The sequence below is a fragment of the Rosa chinensis genome, chromosome 6 (assembly GCF_002994745.2).
Source record: "Rosa chinensis cultivar Old Blush chromosome 6, RchiOBHm-V2, whole genome shotgun sequence".
Lineage (NCBI taxonomy): Eukaryota > Viridiplantae > Streptophyta > Magnoliopsida > Rosales > Rosaceae > Rosa > Rosa chinensis.
Window position 1 is genome coordinate 34,125,430 of NC_037093.1, and position 20,182 is coordinate 34,145,611.

The 20,182-nt window shown below is 40.9% G+C and overlaps 2 protein-coding genes across 4 annotated transcripts; both read left to right on the top strand.

The window, feature by feature from the left end:
• Nucleotides 1–623: 623 nt before the first annotated feature.
• On the top strand, nt 624–3,701 carry LOC112172569 (selenium-binding protein 2). Of its 3 annotated transcripts, none has more exons than XM_040508013.1 (5): nt 624–887; nt 1,564–1,669; nt 2,218–2,388; nt 2,566–2,612; nt 2,724–2,966. In XM_040508013.1, exons 2-5 carry the CDS (start codon nt 1,573–1,575, stop codon nt 2,781–2,783), a joined length of 375 nt encoding a protein of 124 aa, XP_040363947.1. In that variant the 5' UTR covers nt 624–887; nt 1,564–1,572; the 3' UTR covers nt 2,784–2,966. The 3 variants fall into 3 exon arrangements, with proteins under 3 accessions (XP_040363947.1, XP_040363946.1, XP_024165729.1); XM_024309961.2 differs by lacking the exon at nt 2,566–2,612 and adding an exon at nt 2,973–3,701 and having other exon boundaries at nt 633–887; nt 2,724–2,850; XM_040508012.1 differs by lacking the exon at nt 2,566–2,612 and having other exon boundaries at nt 629–887.
• A 5,055-nt stretch (nt 3,702–8,756) lies between these two features.
• On the top strand, nt 8,757–10,816 carry LOC121049812 (uncharacterized mitochondrial protein AtMg00310-like). Its single transcript, XM_040508011.1, has 2 exons — nt 8,757–9,233; nt 10,196–10,816. Exons 1-2 carry the CDS (start codon nt 8,795–8,797, stop codon nt 10,399–10,401), a joined length of 645 nt encoding a protein of 214 aa, XP_040363945.1. The 5' UTR covers nt 8,757–8,794; the 3' UTR covers nt 10,402–10,816.
• Nucleotides 10,817–20,182: the final 9,366 nt, after the last annotated feature.

Here is a 20,182-nt window from a genome sequence, read left to right on the forward strand (position 1 = left end):
CAAATGCTTAAAGTTTCACAAGCGGGAGCATGTGTGAATTTGGTGAAAACTAATTAATTTAGTGGTCATGAGACATGCCTATGTAATTGAACATATGATTGAATATTTGAAACAGACAAATAAGTGGAATAAGTAGTAGACTAGCTTGTATGGGAGATGAGTATATACTAATGGAAGTGAGAGCATGAATATAGAGCTGCTAGCTGTAGGAATGCAGAAGCAGACAAGCATGACATTTTGTTCATGTGTGTCACCAATTTTAGGGAATGGCATTGACACAAATGTGATTTAAATTATGACAAGTGCGCCTTAGCAGTAGCTATGCTATTTATAAGTTTATAATAGGCTGTGTATGTGTGCAGATTAATAGGGGGGCATAAGTAGCATGCAATAGGCACAAATTAAGTTATTATGTGATAGGCGAATTATGAATTAGTTCGGAGTGGTAAGAATGATATCCATACTGGAATTTACTATATACTAAAGTTGAGTTTCACTCTTCTACTGTTCCTAAGGCAACAGTAAGGAACAGTTCATAGGGCTTAGGAACAGTCGGGAACAGTTCGTGGGGTAGGAAAAGACCGTTCTGCCCTCCTTTGAGATTTTTTTTGTTCCGCTGCCTTGTGTATCGATCTGATCTTCCTCTCCCTTCTAGAGCCGTCTACTCTAATCCCTCACACGCGAGTCAAAATCCACCTCAATGCCCAAAAATCAGTACAAAAAAGAACAACTCAAAGAGTTGCAGAACATAGTAGAGAGTCAAAATCCACCTCACAAAGAACTGTGTTGACGACCATAACTTCCAAAACAGAGCCGACCCAGAAGTTGGTTTTCTCAGACGAGCACAAAGCCACCATCTTTGCTGCAGATCCAAGCTCAGAACCAAGGTTAGCAATTGAATTTTCTGGGTATTGACTATTCGAGATGATCGGTTTTAGCTTTCGATAAAAACTGTTTTTGTTTTTGTTTTTTTTTTTTCCTCCGGATTTGTGGCTTTTTGAGAATTTGATTTGAAATTTCTTCTGGGTTGTATAATTGATTAGTCAAGGATTGGATTTGAAATAGAATTCTCTGTGATAGCAATAGAATATCTAAATCAGTATATAGCAGGTTTTATTCATCCTGCAGTTGGCACTTTTGAATGCGAGATATTGATTCCAATTGAATAATGTGTAAATTAGGACTTTGCAATTGTATACTACTTTCATTATTTGTTAATTTAGGATAGAACAATGTATAAAAGACTTGCTCTGAAAGTGGTTTGAATTATCTGTTAGTCTGATATTTTATAATATAACACTGATTTCACAGCAGGATTTCCTGAGTAGCTTCTTTGGAAGAATGATCGATTTTTTTTTTTTTTAATACTAGGAACACAGTGTTATGTGATTCTGGGAAATACCCTTTGAAAGAACCGTTTGTGGAATTGTTGAAAGGGAGCTTGAATACTTTTCCCAATGCATTCACCTATCCTGATAGAACACTTGAATACTTTTAATACTTATGAAAAGTTTTATCATGTATTGTATTGACAATTTTGGACGTGCTGAATGTTTCTCCTAGCTCTAGGAAATGATGATTGACTATGTTGTTGTCCCTGTGGCTTCCAGTTTTGGCCTTGAAGAGGATTATAAATACTTGACGAGATCAATGAGGGAATTTTTGACAGGTGCGTTTTCCTTGGTTTGCTTTTAGCAGCATGCTTTTACCAAAAATTTTGAAATTGTTGTTGTTAGTTGAAGCTCTCTTTTTTCGAGGCATTTAGGCTGGGTTTAATCAGTAGTTGAGTAGATAAAAGGTACTTAAATTAAGAAATTTATGTGAATACAGGGGAGGAGTTGGAGAAGCTCGCTTTAGATGTAGGTTTTTCTGATGCAAGATATTATGATTAAAAATTAGAAAGATGAAAAAAAACATAAAAGCTGGAATCTTAGTTGACTTGAATTAAAACATGATTGATTAGATGAAGCCCAAAATGTTAAGTCGTTGAGTTTACATTCATATTGATCCCATATGTATGTGAGCTGCATGGTTTTAAATTATAAATTAAGCATTATGAAGCCTACTGGAAAGAAGTTATGCCAAGTGAAGTCAACAATATTTTTTTTCAACCTTGAGTCTATGCATTGGTTTAGGAAAAATTTACTGATCATTCAATAGAAGGATTCCACTGTATGATATATATATCTTATTAAGCATTCTTAACTTTCATATCAGGTCACATATATGTGATCGACACAAAAACAGATCCGGAAGCTCCCTCTCTACATAAAGTTGTTGACCCTGAAGACGTCGTACAGAAAATTGGATTGGCATACCCACACACATCTCACTGTCTTGCATCTGGTGATTTCTTCTCCTTGACTCAGAGTTTAATGTCAAGGGAAGGTAATGCCCTCTGTTCCAGTTGTCTACTACTCTATCTTCGTTGGTCGGTTATTTGTTTTTATTGGTTGGTTGTTGGTTTGTCTAAAGAAAAGGGGTACAATTTTGTTTGTTTGATTCTTCTTTCCTTTCATTTTCCTTTTAACAATTTTTTTTTGTCTTTTGACTTGGTTTGTGCAAGTTTCTCAAGCTATATTAAGCTCTTTTTTGAATCAGTTTGTGGAGAGGTTTGTGATTTTAGGGGAGATTTTAAGTATTATGTTTTCAATTTGTATGTTGGTTTATAATAGTGACTACTATATTGGACTCTATTCATGAGGATATATCTTTTGCTACAGGTTTATCCTCTGAGGCTGCTGGGAGACTATCACCTCTTTTATCGAAAATGTCCAACATAACTGTATTTTTTTGTCAAGTCATTGTATCTGATGAACTCTGGCTTGGCCTTGACACCTGCTACCACAGGTGTGTGGAATTATTCCGTTTCTTTTACTCAACATGGAAATAGTCAATTTCTATTATGACTGATGCTTGGATGGATGAGTCAAAGCCTTATTTTCTTTCTCATTGTGTATTCAACTTTACAGTTTGGAATGAGATCCAGAAGTCATCACTGTCATCTGTTTGACTTGGAGAATGGTAGTATGAGCAACATTGGCTATTCTCAGTTGTTCTAGATCCCCATCAAATTGGCCTACTAATTGATGTCCGGCTGTATCCTTTGAATGCAAGTTCAAATCTTTTCTTGTTACTTTATTATAATTCGTATTGGTTACACAATTTTAAGTTTGTATTTTTTATTTCCCTGAGCAGCCATTAAATATGTCAAAATGCATAGTTAAGGAACAATCGGCAGGAACAATATTTTGGGGCTGTGGTGTGGTTTGAAGAAGCAACCCTATTACAGGGAGGAAATAACCTTTGATTTGTGTATAATGTGGCTCAACTCCTTTATGTTGGTTTTAGAATTTAGCTTTTTGAAGTAAAGCCAGCTTATGTGGTTAGTTAATTCTCTGAGCACAGTCTCTTAAACATAAAGCACACTAATGCTTACAATTTGGTGATGAGAGCTTGACAACAGAACAGATTGTTGTAGCAAGTGAACATGACTCTAAGAGGTCGTATACATGGTCGTATACAGCACCCCGGAACTGTGTTGATCAATCTAGCTAGAAGGATTCCTTTTTTGAAGCATCTTTCTCCTACTTTGCTTTTGGACCTTGCTTTTGTAGACATGTAATGTATCTAATAATTGTAAATACAATATTTCTGACCTAAATCATATTGACAATATACAAACATCTTCTTCACCTCAATCAACACTTTTTTTTTTTTCATTTCATTCGTAGAACCCCACAGCAACGCGCGAGCAATCTTGCTAGTGAATACATATATATGAGTAAACCATCTAAGATAGAAGATTGTGCATGGTAGCCATGTGAAAATAATTAAACACGTGGTGGTGAGTTAGTTATTTATGTACAAAGGGAACATAATTAATTAAGTGGTAATATGAATGTGTGCCTAAGCTCGCAGTCATACTAACAATTGCGTCGGCAAGTCTTACATATTGTTTAATTTTTCATTACCCTCCTTTGTTCTCTCTACTTGAGAGCAGCTTGCTCTTACATAGAGCTTTTGCACTGTAGCTAGTGCTTCCTTTGTTTCTTATATTCCAGATCCCTTTTCTACAAGTTTCCACTCCTTTCCTCTCGAATTTTCCTTTTCCTATCCTAATTCCCCCTTCCCCACCGTAATCGTTGTTAGGATTACTTGGCTTCACCCGGTTTCATTTGGTAATACCCTTTTTCAATCACCACAACACCTGTTTAACATGCAAAGCCTCCTTCATTTTTGCCATCTCTAATCAACACACCTGTTCACTTTTTCTACCACTGCCGTAACCCCATTTTATTTTCCTTCTGTTCTTTCCTACACATGGGTTCCTCTATCGGATTGCATGGCCTATAAATCCCTTTCTCATGCAGGACGATATTCATCGAAGCGTTTTCAACATACTATCCACAAAATGGTTGCCTCACCGTCAAATTCTCCCGCCTCAATCTTATCCCCTCCTGCTTCTCCTTCAAAACCCCCTTCAACCTCTATTCCTTTGAATCCAGCTCTCCCTCCTGATGTGGAGGTTCCTGAGGGGGAGCTTTTTATTCAACTCCCACCCCCAGCCCCAGATCAAGTCCGAGATGTTCTTTTGGTGGGTGCGGTCATCACTGATCGTACGCTTCATGCTCCCTCGATGATCCGCGATCTCCTATCTGCATGGACTGAGATAGGACATTTCGGGTTGAGTTGATAGGCGGGAAGTCTATCTTTGCTATCACAGCTCCTTCTGAGGCTGCTGCGGACCAACTACTGGAGAGGGCTCCCTGCTCCGTTAAGGATGATACTATGTCCATCCATCCTTGGCCTTTGTTGAGTAGACTGGTGGATATCCCTTTGCACTTGGTTACTTTTTGGGTGTAGGTTCATGGTCTTCAACGTGGTCATATGATGGAGGATGTGGCTCGTATACTGGGAACCAAGATTGGTACGGTGGTAGCTGTTGATGATCCCAACTATCCTGTTGGTAATCCAGGGTACCTTCATGTTCGTGTTCAGGTGGATTCCCGGTCTCCTCTATCTCCGGGGTTTTGGTTCTCTAACTCTCCTACAGAAGCAACTTGGGTTAAGTTTCGGTATGAACGTCTTTCCAATTTTTGTTACCGTTGTGGCAGGTTGGGTCATATCATTAGTATTTGTACTTTCCGTCGTCACCCTTCTTCTGATAAGTTGGGCTCTTGGATGGCGGTTCCCGCTCCTCGTCGTCTTCCTCCAGATGGTCAGCACAGTTGGGATAGTGTCCAGCATCAGAGCTTTGAAAATCGTGGCAGTCGGTATGTGGATCGGAATTACCAGCAGAATAGGACTTACTGTTCTATGCCGTGGTTCTGTCACCCTGATACCTTGGCTGGTCCCTGTCCGGGAACCCTAGTTCTCACCCATCCAAGGCAGGGCTTCTGGCGTCCATCTATTTCTATTTCAGCCGTCACTTCCTCAGGGGAGGGTCGCTCCAACACTAAAACCCTTGATAAGGGTAAGGCTAAAGTGGCTGAATGGTCATCCTCGTCACCTTCGGAGTCCCCTCCTTTGCCTGTTTCTCCTGACGTGGAGTACATGCAGCTTGCGATTTATCTGTCCTTGGCTGATCTGGCAATGCAATCTCACACTCAGACTGATTTTGTTCAGGACACAGTGGGATCTCAGCTTATGAGTGTGGACCCTAACCAGGACCCGCTTACTCTCCAAGCCATCCTGGCCCATCATGAGGTCCTCCTAGACCCAACAATTTTATACCTAACGCACCTGACCCACTCCCGATCCCCCCATCCCAACCTTATCTTGACCCTTTTCTTCTTCAGCCAAAGTTACTCTATCCCACTCACATCCCCACATACGACTCTCCCCAACCCTTCCTTCCCATTTTCCCAGATGTACTATCGGCTTTACCTACAGTGGATCCGCCTTCAATTCCTCCTCTGGGATCCTTGGCTCTTCTAGCCACCCAATTCCAACATCTTCAGGTGAGGAAAAGGTTACAGGAGGCTTTACAGGAAAATTCAAGGCAACTGAAACGGCACTAGACAATGATTCCAGATTTGGAGGTTTCTGTTCCCCCTATTCCGCGGTCTCAAGCAGCACCAAAACCTCGGCGGGGCTGTCCCCCATTGGCTAAAGGTCGCCATGGTCGTCCCAAGAACCTTCCGGTTTCTCAAATTGCGGCCACAATTGAAGTAACACCTACTTTAGCAACTTTGGTGAGTACCACTCTTGACTCCGTTTCTTCAACTGATATGGAAATATCTTCTTTGGTCCAATCTGCTGTTTCTATGGTATCAATTAATTCAGAGACTTCGTCCTTTGGTAATCTCAATCCGTCCTCTGTCTCCTCTGGTAGCAAGGGTGATGGCATAGGTAGCTGGCCAGGTGCAGCTATGGGTTTCAAATGAGGCTCATCTCTTGGAACTGTCAAGGTTTGGGGTCCTCCTTGACAACGAAGGCTCTTCGCAGGCTATGGCGAAAGTATGACCCTGAGATTATCTTCCTTATGGAAACTCATCAACAAGAAAAGATAGTCTCATTTTGGCAGACTCAACTTAAATATGATAACTATGTAGTAGTTGATCCTGTAAATACTAGTTCTGGTGGCTTGGCCATTTTGTGGAAATCCTCTGTTCAGGTGTCTGTTATACATAGTACCCCTAATGTCATCGACACTGAGGTGTATTTTGTAAATGAGGACTTCCATTGTAAAATATCTTGGGTGTATGGCAACCCTACTGAAAGTTTGAAGCAATTGTTTTGGTGTTATATGTGTCGTTACTTCTCAATTCAAAGTTTACCTTGGATTTGTTTGGGGGATTTCAATGATGTTCTTTAGTCAGATGAAAAATAGGGTGGTTGTCCCCCTCACAAATGGAGAATGGATCTTTTTCACAACTTTCTCAATCACACAGGTCTTCGTGATCTGCATTTTCAGGGCCCTTGTTTTACTTGGTTTCGTTTCCAACATGATCAGTTGGTAATGAAAGAACGACTGGACCGTTGTTTAGGAAATGCTGAGGTGTGTGTTGCTTTACCCTATTCCCAAGTTTTTAACTTGCCTATTGAAGGATCTGATCATCGTCCTCTGCTCTTTGATTCTCATCCAAAAGAGACTCACTCTCCCAAACTCTTTCAATTTGAACATATATGGACTTCAGCAGCTTCTTGTGAACATATAATGTCTCAGGCATGGCTCTCTGCACCATTAAATCTAGCTATGCCTAGTTGGGTTGCCAATCTAAAAGCTTGTCAAAAGTCCTTATCTACATGGTGCCAGAAGACTTTTCCTAATTCTCATAAGCAAGTTGATCAATTGCTTACACAGCTCAACCATTTGCAGAACAGTCCTGTTCCAGATGCTGCCCCTCAAACCAGACTCATTACAACACATATTGAAGAGTTATAGCTTTTGGAAGAGAAGTTTTAGCATCAGCAATCCTGGATCTCTTGGTTAAAATTTGGAGATAATAATACCAGGTTCTTTCATCAATCTGCCACTAAGCGTCGACAACGAAATCACATTCTTCGTCTTCGAAATGCCAATGGCTTGTGGATGGACTCAGATATATCCATTGCTGATACTTTTCTATCCTACTATAAACAACTTTTCACCACAGCAGGACCACAAAATTTATCTGATATTCTTCTCCTTGTTGACCTAGTGGTTACTGCTTCAATGAATCGATCTTTGTTAGCTGCTGTTAGTTTGGAAGAGGTTAAACAAGCTATCTTTGGTTTGGGATCCCTCAAGGCACCTGGCCCAGACGGTTTTCCTGGTCTTTTTTATCAGACTTATTGGACTATTGTTAATAAGGTCATCCATCAAGCTACGACTTCCTTTTTCCAAACTGGTAATCTTTTATCAGAGCTTAACAAGACTCATTTGGTACTACTGCCGAAGGTTCCTCATCCTGAGCATGCTTTCCAGTTTCGGCCAATTGGACTATGTAACTTTTCCTATAAAATCTTGTCAAAAGTTATGGCTAATCGCTTGAAGCCCTTCATGCCTGAGTTAATTTCTGAAAACCAAGCAGCTTTTGTGGTTAGCAGGCAAATTCAGGATAATGTGGTGGTAGCTCATGAAATGTTCCATTATCTCAAGCTCCTACGCCATATGGGATTGGGAGCTTTTGGTTTGAAACTTGATATTTCTAAAGCCTATGATTCTGTTGAGTGGGACTTTCTTCATGCTGTACTTCTCAAGATGGGTTTCCATGTTCATTGGGTTATGCTTATAATGAACTGTGTCAGATCAGTGACACTTTCAATTTTGGTTAATGGTAAACCTTTTGCCTTCTTTGCTCTTACTCGTGGTTTACAACAAGGAGATCCCTTATCTCCATACCTCTTTCTTTTTGTCAATGATGTTTTATCAACAATGGTCTCCAAAGCTTGTGCTATTCATTGGCTTACTCCACTGCAAATCACACCCTTTGCACCCAAGATTAGCCATCTCTTATTTGTGGATGATTCGTTGTTCTTCTTTGATGCTACACAAGTTAATACTTCTCATCTTATGTTTCTGCTTCAGTCTTAAGGTACTGCATCAGGTCAACAAATCAATTACTCCAAGTCAACATTGTTTTTCAGCCCCAACACAGATGTCAATTTGATTACTCATATTTCTGGTATTATTAGAGTTTCTTCTGTCTCTAATCCAAGCAAATACTTGGGTCTCCCCACTGTTTGGGGTAGATCCAAATTCTCTGCTTTAGCTTATGTCAGAGACTCTATTAATCGTAAGCTTCAGGGTTGGAACAATAGCTCCTTAACACAGACTGGAAAGGAGATTTTGATTAAGTCAATAGCTATGGCAATTCCAGCTTATCCAATGATGTGTTTTCTGTTTCCCAAAACACTTTGCCATCAGATTGATTCTCTTATTGCACGATTTTGGTGGGGAAATAATGGAGACTCTGGTATTCATTGGATGAGTTGGTCAAGTTTAGGGTTGTCCAAAGCTAAAGGTTTGATGGGCTTCCGTGACCTCCAAGATTTCAATCAGGCACTTTTGGCTAAACAAGGCTGGCGTATCCCAACAAACCCTTCAGCAGTTTGGGCTCGTATTCTTAAGGCACGATATTTTCCTCTGGATACTTTCTTCATTGCTCGAAAAGGATCTTCAGCTTCTTGGCTATGGTCAAGTCTTCTTCATGGAAGGGACCTTCTCACTAGCAATGTTGCTTGGCAAATTGAGAATGGCCTTCATGTTCCAGTTTGGCATTCTAATTGGATTCCTCAACGCCCTGGTATGCATCTGATCCCCCATACACCAGTTGATGTCCAACTTCATGTTGACTCTTTAATTAACTGGAATTCTCTCACTTGGGATCTTACTGCTATTGAAGCCTCTATAACTGACTCTCAATTACAGGCTATTCAGGCTATTCCTTTAGTCTCGCCTAATCGGCCTAACCGATTAATCTGGCCTTTGGAGAAAACAGGTTCTTATGTACAGTTCATTCTGGTTATCATGCTGCACATTCTCTTACTTCTGTCCATCCTATTCCCTACCCTCATTCCTCTTTTTCTATCAACCCTATTCTTTGGAAACAGGTTTGGGCATTTAAACCTCTTCCAAAAATTAAAACTTTTCTTTGGAGAGCTGTTTCTAATTTTGTTGCTACTAAAGCTAATTTGTTTCGTAGAAAACTGGCTAGGGATCCCTTAAGTCCTCTTTGTCATCTTTTTCCAGAAACAATTGAGCATATACTGTTGGTCTGCCCTTGGTCTCTAAAGACTTAGTTTATCCATCCATTTGGTTACCGCCCTCCTCTCCAACAGCTCACCACTTTGGATAAATGGTTTACCCATTTACATCTTCCTCTCTCAACCACTTCTTCTTTTCGAAGCACTGTTTATACCCATATCAGTTTTCTTCTTCGGAACATTTGGAAAGATCGATGTCACTGTGTTTTTAATGATGTTCAACCTAATCCTTTCTTAGTGGCCTCTCTTTATTTCAATGCATGTTCAGAGTTTTTGGATCAGTTTATGGATCCTTCTCTTCAAATGGATAATTAGTTAGTGTCTTTGCGTCCCCCTCCCAAACCAAAATGCTCCCCTCCTTTTCCTTCCCAGATAAAAATAAATACTGATGCTTCATGGACTTTGGAAGGAACAGGACTTGCTGCTGTGGCTAGGAACTCTTCTGGTTCACTTGTATCTGGGAAGGTTTTATTTACCCATGCTTTTTCGTCTTTGGTTGCAGAAGCATTGGCAGTCAGATTGGGTGTCCAGTTAGCCTTGTCCATACCATCTACTCATTTTCTGTTTGAGATTGATTCTCTCCAACTTGTTAAGCTCCTCACCCATTCCACCACATCCACAGATTGGGCTATGTTGCCTCTTGTGGATCATATCAGAGCTTTAACAGTGATCTTGGTTCTTTTAGCTGGGGTTGGACCAGCAGAATAGCTAATCAGGCAGCAGACTACATCACCTTGTTAGCTCGCAGGAGGCAGTATCCAGCTGATTGGGTTCGGTTTCCACCTTCCTCCTTTGCTCATATTCTCTTGTATGATGCAGGACATGCTCTTACTTAGTTTATTTTGTGTTAGCTCCCCTGTTCCCTGCGTGTTTTGGGCAGGGGTTTAGCTCTTCTTTGTTTTTGTTTTGTTCTTGGTTTCCAGTTTTAATGCATTTATTTCTTTTCAAAAAAAAAAACTAGCAGTCATACTTGACCATGCATGGTGATACGTGGTGCCGGTAGTATGCTAGCATGTGTATAGGTGAGATAGTTGGCATGTATGAAGTACTGTAGTCATAGAGTTGATCATGCTTGACATGTGTTGTAAAAATGATAATTATGCATGAATTGCATTTTGTGTGCTGGAGGTTTGGTCAATAGGATCAGCTGAACACAGTCGTATAATACTCATAGGGGCCAGGTGTTCAAAGCATGCATGTATTTGAAGTATCAAGCGTCATATAATTAAGCACGTAAGATCAGACAAAAGTACTCATCTGTAGGAAGCAGTCCAAGTCTCGTAACTGAATTGTTGGGTGTGAAGAGAAAATTTGCAGGGACTGGACAAGACCAGCGGGTACGGGACAGGATCAGTGGGTACTAGAGGCTTCTTTAAATCCCGGTGAGGATCGATGCTTGGTGCTGCCGGATCTGGTCAAGGGTACCGGACAGGATCAACGGGTACTGGAGGCCTCTTTACTTGAGTGAGCGGGATCATCGAGAGCTTGACCATCTTCTAGAAATTAATCGAGGCTGCGGGTACTATGAGGAGAAGATTCAACCCCGGTATCCATGAGTACCCGGCAAGCAACTGAGTCACCGAAGGCTGATGAAGTGTCGGTGAGAATCAAAGCTGCGTCGGTGACCAAGAATTGTGATGAGTCATCAGGAAGAATGAGTTGTTGCTGCTGGTAGGATGAGCTGACCGGGTACGTATGGAGCAGGTTTCCAGGTGAACACGGGATCCGAAAATGTTGGTGCCGGGAGCTCAGAAGGCTTTTCTTCGATGCTTGGAGGCAGCTTGAGCCAAGTTTGATCCAAACAGGACCAGCGGGTACCAGGGACTTTTTTTTTTTGACATGAAAACTCTGTTGTGAAGTGGATTTTGGCTTTAATCAACCAAGGAGAAAGAACTGGATTAGCGAGAGCCACAAAAACTTCAACAAGATAGATCGAGAGAGGTTCAGGCACCAAGATGGGTTATCAAGATCAAGATGGATTAAGGCACCGGGATCCCGAGATCGAGAGGAGGCATGTATGACCGAGACCGAGGGGAGGTCAGGATGGGTCACCGATAAGTGAGATAGGTGAGTTGATTGCTCGATCGGGTATGGAGTTGTTGCCATCATGAATTGATGGTACCGGTGAGAGCAAGAGGTTACTCCGGAGGAGTGCATCTGACCAGTTTGCAAAGGTGGTCACCGGGATGTGAAGCTACAGGGATCGGAAAAGGTGAGACATCGAGACCAAGAAGGTGAGACACCGTGATGGCAGAAAAACATGGTGTCAGTCATTGAATGGCTAGTGTTCTGGCCCACCGGGCATGTGCCAGGAGTGGTGAAGCCTTCGGGTCTCGTAAATGAGAGAAACTAGATTGAGGGTGTGAGGTGTGCACGTACCTGTGGGACTCAAGTACCCGCTGGCTCGTGGTACCCGATGGCTCTTGATACCCAGAGGATCATGTACCCGCTGGCTCGTGGTACTCGGAGGCTTGGGTGAGGAAGGTGAGGGGTGTCCTGCATGTACCCATGTACCCGGAAGCTCGTGGTACCCGTACATGACCCTTACTCAAGGTCAGAGGTGTCTTGTGCGTACATGATTGGTGGTTCCCGTACATGATCCTTGCTCAAGGTCGGAGGTTCTTACCCAAACCTAGGGACCCTTCTTCAAGCGCCAATGTTTCTGTGTGAGAATACAGAACGGGAACTAAGTATGAATCATGATGGGGAGAGAGACACACACACAAGCATGTATAGTGGTTCACCTTGCCCTTGAGGCAAGGCCATGTCCAGTTAGAGAGATTTCACTATGAGTGAGGCCAAGTAGCCTTTGTAATATACAAGTGTGGGGATCATCGATCCCATCCATTTCCAAGAAGGGGAGGACTTCCTCTTATAGCTAAAGGAAGTCCCACTCTATTCTATATTTCCAATGTGGGATACAATGTATATATTTGCTTCTCTTGAAGCCTTTTGGAGAGCATGGGAGGGTGGCCTCCCTACGAGATAACGGTCGACCTCCACCATAGCGAGGTAGCTCGGGTGTCGGACTACTGGATGCATGTCGTGGGAGGGACTAACCGTTTCGCGGGGCCTACCTACGAGGTCATTGTTTATGCTTGGCGGTATGTGATATAGGCGGTATGTACAACTACTAAAATTAGAATTGCAATTAATTTTTATTCTTATCTTTCTTTTTTTCCATAATACTTTGTTGTATAATCACTTTTTTTTTTTGTTCTTAAAGTAAAATTAATTGCAATTGTGGGCTAATTTTTGAAGAACAATAAAAATTCTTCAATAAAATATGATGTTGGAATGTTGGATATTGTTATTATTTATCAGGAGAGGTAAATTTTGATGGAAAGCTTCACATGAATAGTGTTAGGGGGAAGAGTTTAGAGGGAAAGTAAGATAGAAAGGAAGGAAATGTGTTTGTCTATGTCATATGAGGTTATGACAGTCATTTTTCATGGCCAATTTGAGTGAAATGTCTGATTTACCCCTACACTTAAGGGATGAATAAATAAATATAGATGGAAGCACCTTAATGATATAGTTTTGAAAGTCCAGGTACCTATTTGATCATTTTGAAAATCAAGGTACTATTATGTCTGGTTCGAGAAAGTTCAGACCACACTTGTGATAAAAATCCAATTTATAAATATATTTAATTATTTTTCTTCATTTAAAAAATAATCAAATTCAAAATCACCTTAAAAGAGAGAATTGATGCAGACCTGATGTAAAAATGGCTTGCTGAGCTTTTTAGCTAATTTAGCTATAATTGGGCTAAGCTAAAGCTTGTTTTGACATTTAGGATGTTATTAAGTGGTTGAAAAATTGATAAGTATAAAGGCATGTGTGATGAAACAAGAACTACCATGACACAATTGAGAAGTGTCACATTAAACTCAACAAAAGATTGACACCTTTTGGTGGCACACAAAGACTAGTCCCATCCAGAAATCAACAAATTCACTGGAGAACCAGTGGCGTTCAAGATAAAACCAGTTTTTCCTTTCGGTGCTTGCAGCTTGTGCAGAAAGGAAAAAGGAGGCACAGAAGGGAATCACACCAAGACGGATTATGTGTTGAAGTAGTTTGTGTTGAAGAACTGTCATGAGAATCATGTAGAGGTGAATTGCGTGAAGGTGAGTAATGTAATATCCAAACACAGCAGCAAGAGATTTTTCCTTTCAGTACTCTGAATTCGTGTATAAAGGAAAAATGCGGCATTATGTGGGGGTGTTAAAGGAAATAATAGTTCCTAATCGAGAAGTAGGCTGGAGGAGAAGCAACTGACAAGTTTGGGAGATTCCTCGAGACGAAATCCCTCAAGGCGGATCTGAGTGAGGAAAATCCCCTCAAGGCGGGTCTAGATGAGTTAAATCCCCTCAAGCCACATTTAGGTGAGATGAAATCATCTTCTAATAAGAAGACTGACAAAAAGAGATGGCCCAATCTATTTGGGGAATTATTAGAAGGTTGGATCCCCTCAAGGTGAAATTATCTCGAAGTGAATCTGGATAAGGCGGAAATAGTCAACGGAATTATCAAGCTTGGCCGAATCCATAGCAAGCGGGAAGCATTCCCTGATGTAGTATTGAGAGTAGCGTAATGGATCCAGTAGCGCATGACTTGCGGACTTTGCACACCACCACAGCGCACTAGTCAAGGGACCTCTCCTTCTCTTCTAATTTGACTTACCAACACCGATCCAATTTTTTTTTTTTTTTTTTAAAGGGGTTTAGAACCCAGCCAAGCTGGGAGGCTCATCCCCACGCCTGACTTATTATATTAAGATTAGAAGAGTGCATAGAGGGGGGGACACAAAACCTTGACCTCTAGCCTCAGTACATAAATCCTCGTAGAGTACATCCCGGATAATCACAGGAGACTCATCTACCCAAATATCATCAAGATAATTTAAACTAGCAAGGTGAGCCAATCGATGTGTCACACCATTTGCTTCACGGAAGACATGTCTAATCTGAAAAGAGTAAAAAGATGTCAAATATGACTTACAATCATCAATAATAAACCCTATGTCAGATCAATCTTCCATATTTTGTTGCAGTGCCGACCTGACACCACAAGTGAGCAATCACTTTCTAGGTTGAAAGCATCACAACCTTCACGAATAGCCAATAGGTTACCCGCCCTACAAGTCTCCACTTCCATATGAGTAGCGGAAAGGACATGAGGAAAGTAGCGAGCCATGGATGCAATGCACGTACCAAATTCGTCGCGGACCACAACACCAATACCTCCATCCCCTGACTCAGACCAGAAACTGCCATCAACATTGATCTTTAGACGCCCACTGGGGGGGAGTTGCCATTTGGACTTGGGTCGTGCACACTTGGTTAAACCAATTGGGTGTTGCTTCTAGTAATCAGACAAAAAGGTATCAGACCATCTAATTGCATTGCATGCACTGAAGTACGTACCTTTCCACAAGGTGTTGTTGCGCTCGGTCCAAATGACCTACAAATGCATGAAAAAAAGCTCACGTTGACTACCATGCAATCCACCCATAATATTAATCACCCATTCTACCAAATTATGACCAGGAATACCTTTGACATTCAAATGCAAGTCACTAAGCAACCACAAACCTCCAATGACGTCACACCGATCCAAATTCTGAAGGTGTGAAGACAACCTCTTGACCACGAAACTTTCACTCTCACTGTAGTAAAAAAAAAAGTAGGTAAGAAGAGCTTCTACTGAATTTTTCCACACCAACAAATTAAGGAAAAAAAAAAGTTGTATTATTCATTCGGGAAAATTTTGCAAACAGTACACCAAGTAAAGACCACTAATAATTCTTATACATAAAGTTCCAAACCGAGCATTTCAGTACATGAAATCTAAAGTCATACCCACTATCCAAACACACCGTTAATAACGCCGTTAACTCTTATGTAATAATTCATTTATCAAAGGGTAATTTAGTACTCTCTCACTCTGCCTTTTTTTGGTCCAAAAAAAAAACTGGATCTCCTCTCTCTCTCTCTCTCTCTCTCTCTCTCTCTCTCCACATACCCAAACCCATAAAACTCTCTATGACCACGACGACCACCGCATCTCCTCCACTTTCCAAATCCACACCCACCAAACTCGCCCGCATCTCCTCCACCTCGCAGCTCTGACAAGGTCGCCGTCACTCGAGCCCAGTCCCTCCTTAACAAGCCCCAGGACTACCTCGTCTACTTCACCTACAACATCCTCGCCTTGACCAAACTGCATCGTTTCACCGAAGCTGCGTCCGAGATCGATTCCCTAGAAGACCTCAACAGCTCTCAGTACCGTTACGAGGGGTATCCGAATGTGTACCCGAATCGGGTCGGGTTTATGGTGCAGTTCTCGCTGCGGTGGCTTTATGCGTTAATGCCGATCAAATTGGGCCGGCGGTAGGATGGGCTGCACCGGCAGTACGTGCTCTTGGACTTTGTGAGGAGTAAGGTTAAGGAGAAAGGAGAGATTGGGAGTGTGAATGTGTGGAAGAGGAGGGAGGTGTTTGTGATGAATGGGATAATTAGCTTGACTTGAGAACCTGGAGTTGTTGTTGAACACTGGGATTGGGATTAGAGGGTTCAGCTGGAGATTTCGGAAGTGTGGCTCCGATTTTGGACCTTTTTGTTGGATCTGAGCTTCAATTGGATCGGGATTAGGAGAATTATGGTAATGGTTGTTGATTCAGCAGAGGTGAAAAGCTGTGGATTGATGGTAATGCTTGGAATTGCAGAGGTGATCGGGATTGGGAGGGGGAAGAGAGATGGGTGCCCATAGTGAGAGAGAGAGAGAGAGAGCCGGGTGCTCAAAGTGAAAATATGAAGAGACCATATTACCCCTCAAATTAACGACGTCATTAACGGTGTGTACGGATAGTGGGTAGGACTTTAGATTTAGTGTACCGAAATGCTCGGTTTGAAACTTTATGTATAAAAATTATTAGTGGCCACTGTTTGGAAAATTTTCCCTATTCATTCTAATTTATATTCTAAAAGAATTCGAAAATTGAAATATCGGATTTGGATAAAAATTATTATATATTAAAAAATTTAGTTGAGAATTGGCAACTTAATTTAAAATTGAAAATTTTAGTTTTGAAGTTGGAAATGTTTATAGCCGATTCGAACTAGTGCGACCCTAGAAAGAATAAAAGGATTAAAAATTCGTTTTAGAATAAATAATTGAAAGAGTTTAGAGACCGGTGAGACTAACAAGGAGTCAAATGACATGTTAGTAAAGCTAGAAAGAATAGTTGGAATGGCCGTTTCTTTCAGCAATGTTAGTAAAGCTTGGTTTTTTCTTCCAAATGGGTAAATATGGTGATGAGCTGTGTCACTTCAGTTAGTTATGCTTTGCTCATTCAAGGTGAACCCTCTGACACAATTTTCCCAACTCGGCGCATCCGACAGGGCGATCATCTTTCGCCATATCTCTTCATTTTATCTGTAGAAGGTTTATCTACTTTGATTTCACAAGCGGTTGAGTCTGGAGCAATTCAGGGTCTGAAGATGTGTCCTCAGGCTCCAATACTACACCACCTATTTTTTGCTAATGATAGCATCTTATTTGGTGCAGCTACTGTAGAGGAGTGTCTCATTTATAGAAATATTTTGAACACCTATGAAAGAGCTTCTGGACAGAAAGTTAACTTTCAAAAAAGTAGGGTGGTCTTTAGCCTCAATGTCCCTGCTGAAACTCAGGAAATGCTTGCTGCCTTGTTAGAAGTCAAATGTGAGAAGGAACATGATCGATACTTGGGCCTTCCATTACGAGTTGGTAAGTCAAAGACTCAGATTTTTCACTACATCAAGGAAAAATTATCCAAGAAGCTTGAAAATTGGAAGGCAAAATTCTAAGCTGTGCTGGTAAGGAGATTCTGATAAAAGCAGTGGCTCAAACCATGCCACTTTATGCTATGAATTGTTAATCTTACCAAAGACTCTCTATGATGATATACACAAGCTTTGTGCTTCTTTCTTTTGGGGTGACACAAATGACAAAAAGAAAATCCATTGGAGAAGTTGGGAGGGCTCTGTCTTACCAAGCATGAAGGAGGTATGGGTTTTAAAAATATTTATGCTTATCATCTTGCTATGTTAGCTAAACAAGGCTGGAGACTTGTTACAAATCCTTAATCACTTATAGCTCGATTATACAAAGCAAAGTACTTTCCAAATTGTGAGTTTTGGCAAGCGAATCTCGGAGATGCACCCTCCTTCTCTTGGAAAAGTATTCTTGTTGGACAACCAGTATTGAAGGCTGGTATTAGATGGCGAGTTGGAGATGGGGTAAATATTCGAATATGGCATGATCAGTGGGTTCCAAACTGCCCACAATCCCTCATTCAGAAACCATCTGAATCTCCTGTTAAGTATGTGGCAGACTTGATTGATTTCCAGACAAGACAGTGGATTCCAGATATTATTCATGCTACTTTTCACCCTATTGTTGCCACTCAAATCCTCAGCATTCCTCTAGGTCGACATGGCACTCCTGACAAGCAATATTGGAATTTGGATAAGCGTGGTTGGTTCAAGGTAAAGAGTGCGTACTGGATTGCTAGAGAACATGTTCTTGGCAATGCTCTTACATCGACTTCCACAGGTGATCCTTTTAAGGAACTGTGGAAAAACTTTGGAGAGCTCAGGTACCTGGAAAAGTTAAAATTTGTGTTTGGAGGGCCTGCTGCAACCTGCTGCCTACAAGAGAAAGACTCACTACAAAGGGCTATGATGGATTACTCAACTGCCCTCTATGTGATCACTAGATTGAAGACACATATCATACCTTCTGTAGGTGTCCTACAACCTATACTTTGTTGTCCCAAGCTCCTTTTTACCTTCAACATTCTCTCCTTCCTCAAATTCCTTTCAAGGAATGGATGTTGAGCCAAGCTGTGAGTCTCAAAGCCGAGGTCTTTGAGAAGCTAATGATGCTCATCTGGGGCTTTTGGACAAATCGAAATACCATGTTGTGGGAGGGCACAACACACACAGCAGCTGACATTTTTTTCAGTACTATGACATGGTTGGAAGAGTTTCAGAGGGCAACCAACACTGACACTACACCTTGTCACCGAAGTACCCAGGTATGGAGGCTTGCTTCTGGGCACGACCTCAAACTCAACGTCGATGGAGCCTTCATCTCTCAATTAACACGAGGTGGAATTGGTGGGATTCTTAGAAACTCCAATGGAGTTGTAGTTGCTGCTTTTCAATCTGCTGTTCAGTATGCTAGTTCAGCGTTGCAGGTAGAGCTTCTTGCTATTCAAACCGGATTGGCATTTGTGCAACAGTAGTGTACTCACTCAGTCCTCGTTGAGACGGATTGCCAAAGAGCTGTACATGACATCAATGGATCAGCTGCTATCCTGTCTGAACATGGAATTTTAGTTGAAGACATCCGGAACACCTTAAGACGTATGCCACAAATCAAGGTGTCTTTTGCTCCCAAAACATGCAACAAAGTTGCACATAGGTTAGCTAATTTAGCCTTTGAATCTCAACAATGTAACAACTGGGTGAATCACGGGCCTGATTGCATCACAGACCTTGTACAAAAGGGGCTTCTCCCTCCTACTTAATTTAACAAAGCTCAGTAACTTTTACCTTCAAAAATAAAAAAATAAAAAAGGAGTCAAATGACATGACGAAACCGAAAGTAATTAAAATATAGTAACAATTCACTAATCAATTGTACTTAATATTAATTGAGTCGTTGAGGGTAGTTAAGAGGTTAATTAATTAAGATGAATAGGTAGGCTAGCTGTTTAGTAGTCTCTTTCGGTGCGCTTAATTTCCGGGAAAGGACACTGTGTCCTATCAAGATCTGATAATTCTGTGACTCGCGTGATGATTCAGATCAACTAATTTGTAGTCTTTCCCGTACAATCGAATCATTTTTTCTGTTTTTTAGATTAAATTCGGTGGGCTTGGCTTCTTCTCTGTTTAATTAACAGGCATACAATACACATGTAATTAACGTAAAATACCATGCTTTTTGTCGGTACAATGTTTTATTTAAAAAAAAAGAAAAAAAGAACAAGTATTGGACTTACTATAATACTATTTACAAATTTCATTTCAGACCCATAAATATTAGTTCCCGTTAATAAATCCTATGTTGTCATTTCTCTTGGAGATCTAGCACCATTTCACTAGTTGACCAACACAAAAATAAATACTTCACTAATATCTGCATTAATATTTTTTTTTTTAAGCTAGAAACAACAATAATAGTCGACCATGAAATTCTGCTACTTCTTGGAGAATCAAAACTCTAGAATAAATACTTCACTAATATCTGCATTAATATTTTTTTTTTTAAGCTAGAAACAACAATAATAGTCGACCATGAAATTCTGCTACTTCTTGGAGAATCAAAACTCTAGTCTTTGACATTTCAGCTCTAGCAGAACCATTTCAGCACATAAAGTTCAAGCATATGAAATTAATTTCCTTGCAGATTCAATTGCTCATCTTCATTAGAA

Bases quoted from the DNA above. Each gene is read 5' to 3' on its own strand.
- LOC121049812 (XM_040508011.1), top strand. From the start codon at position 8,795: ATGGCAATTCCAGCTTATCCAATGATGTGTTTTCTGTTTCCCAAAACA. The intron at 9,234-10,195 runs GTATGCATCTGA...CTTTGGTTGCAG, and splicing joins TTGGATTCCTCAACGCCCTG to AAGCATTGGCAGTCAGATTG.
- LOC112172569 (XM_040508012.1), top strand. From the start codon at position 1,573: ATGATGATTGACTATGTTGTTGTCCCTGTGGCTTCCAGTTTTGGCCTT. The intron at 1,670-2,217 runs GTGCGTTTTCCT...CTTTCATATCAG, and splicing joins AATGAGGGAATTTTTGACAG to GTCACATATATGTGATCGAC. The intron at 2,389-2,723 runs GTAATGCCCTCT...CTTTTGCTACAG, and splicing joins GAGTTTAATGTCAAGGGAAG to GTTTATCCTCTGAGGCTGCT.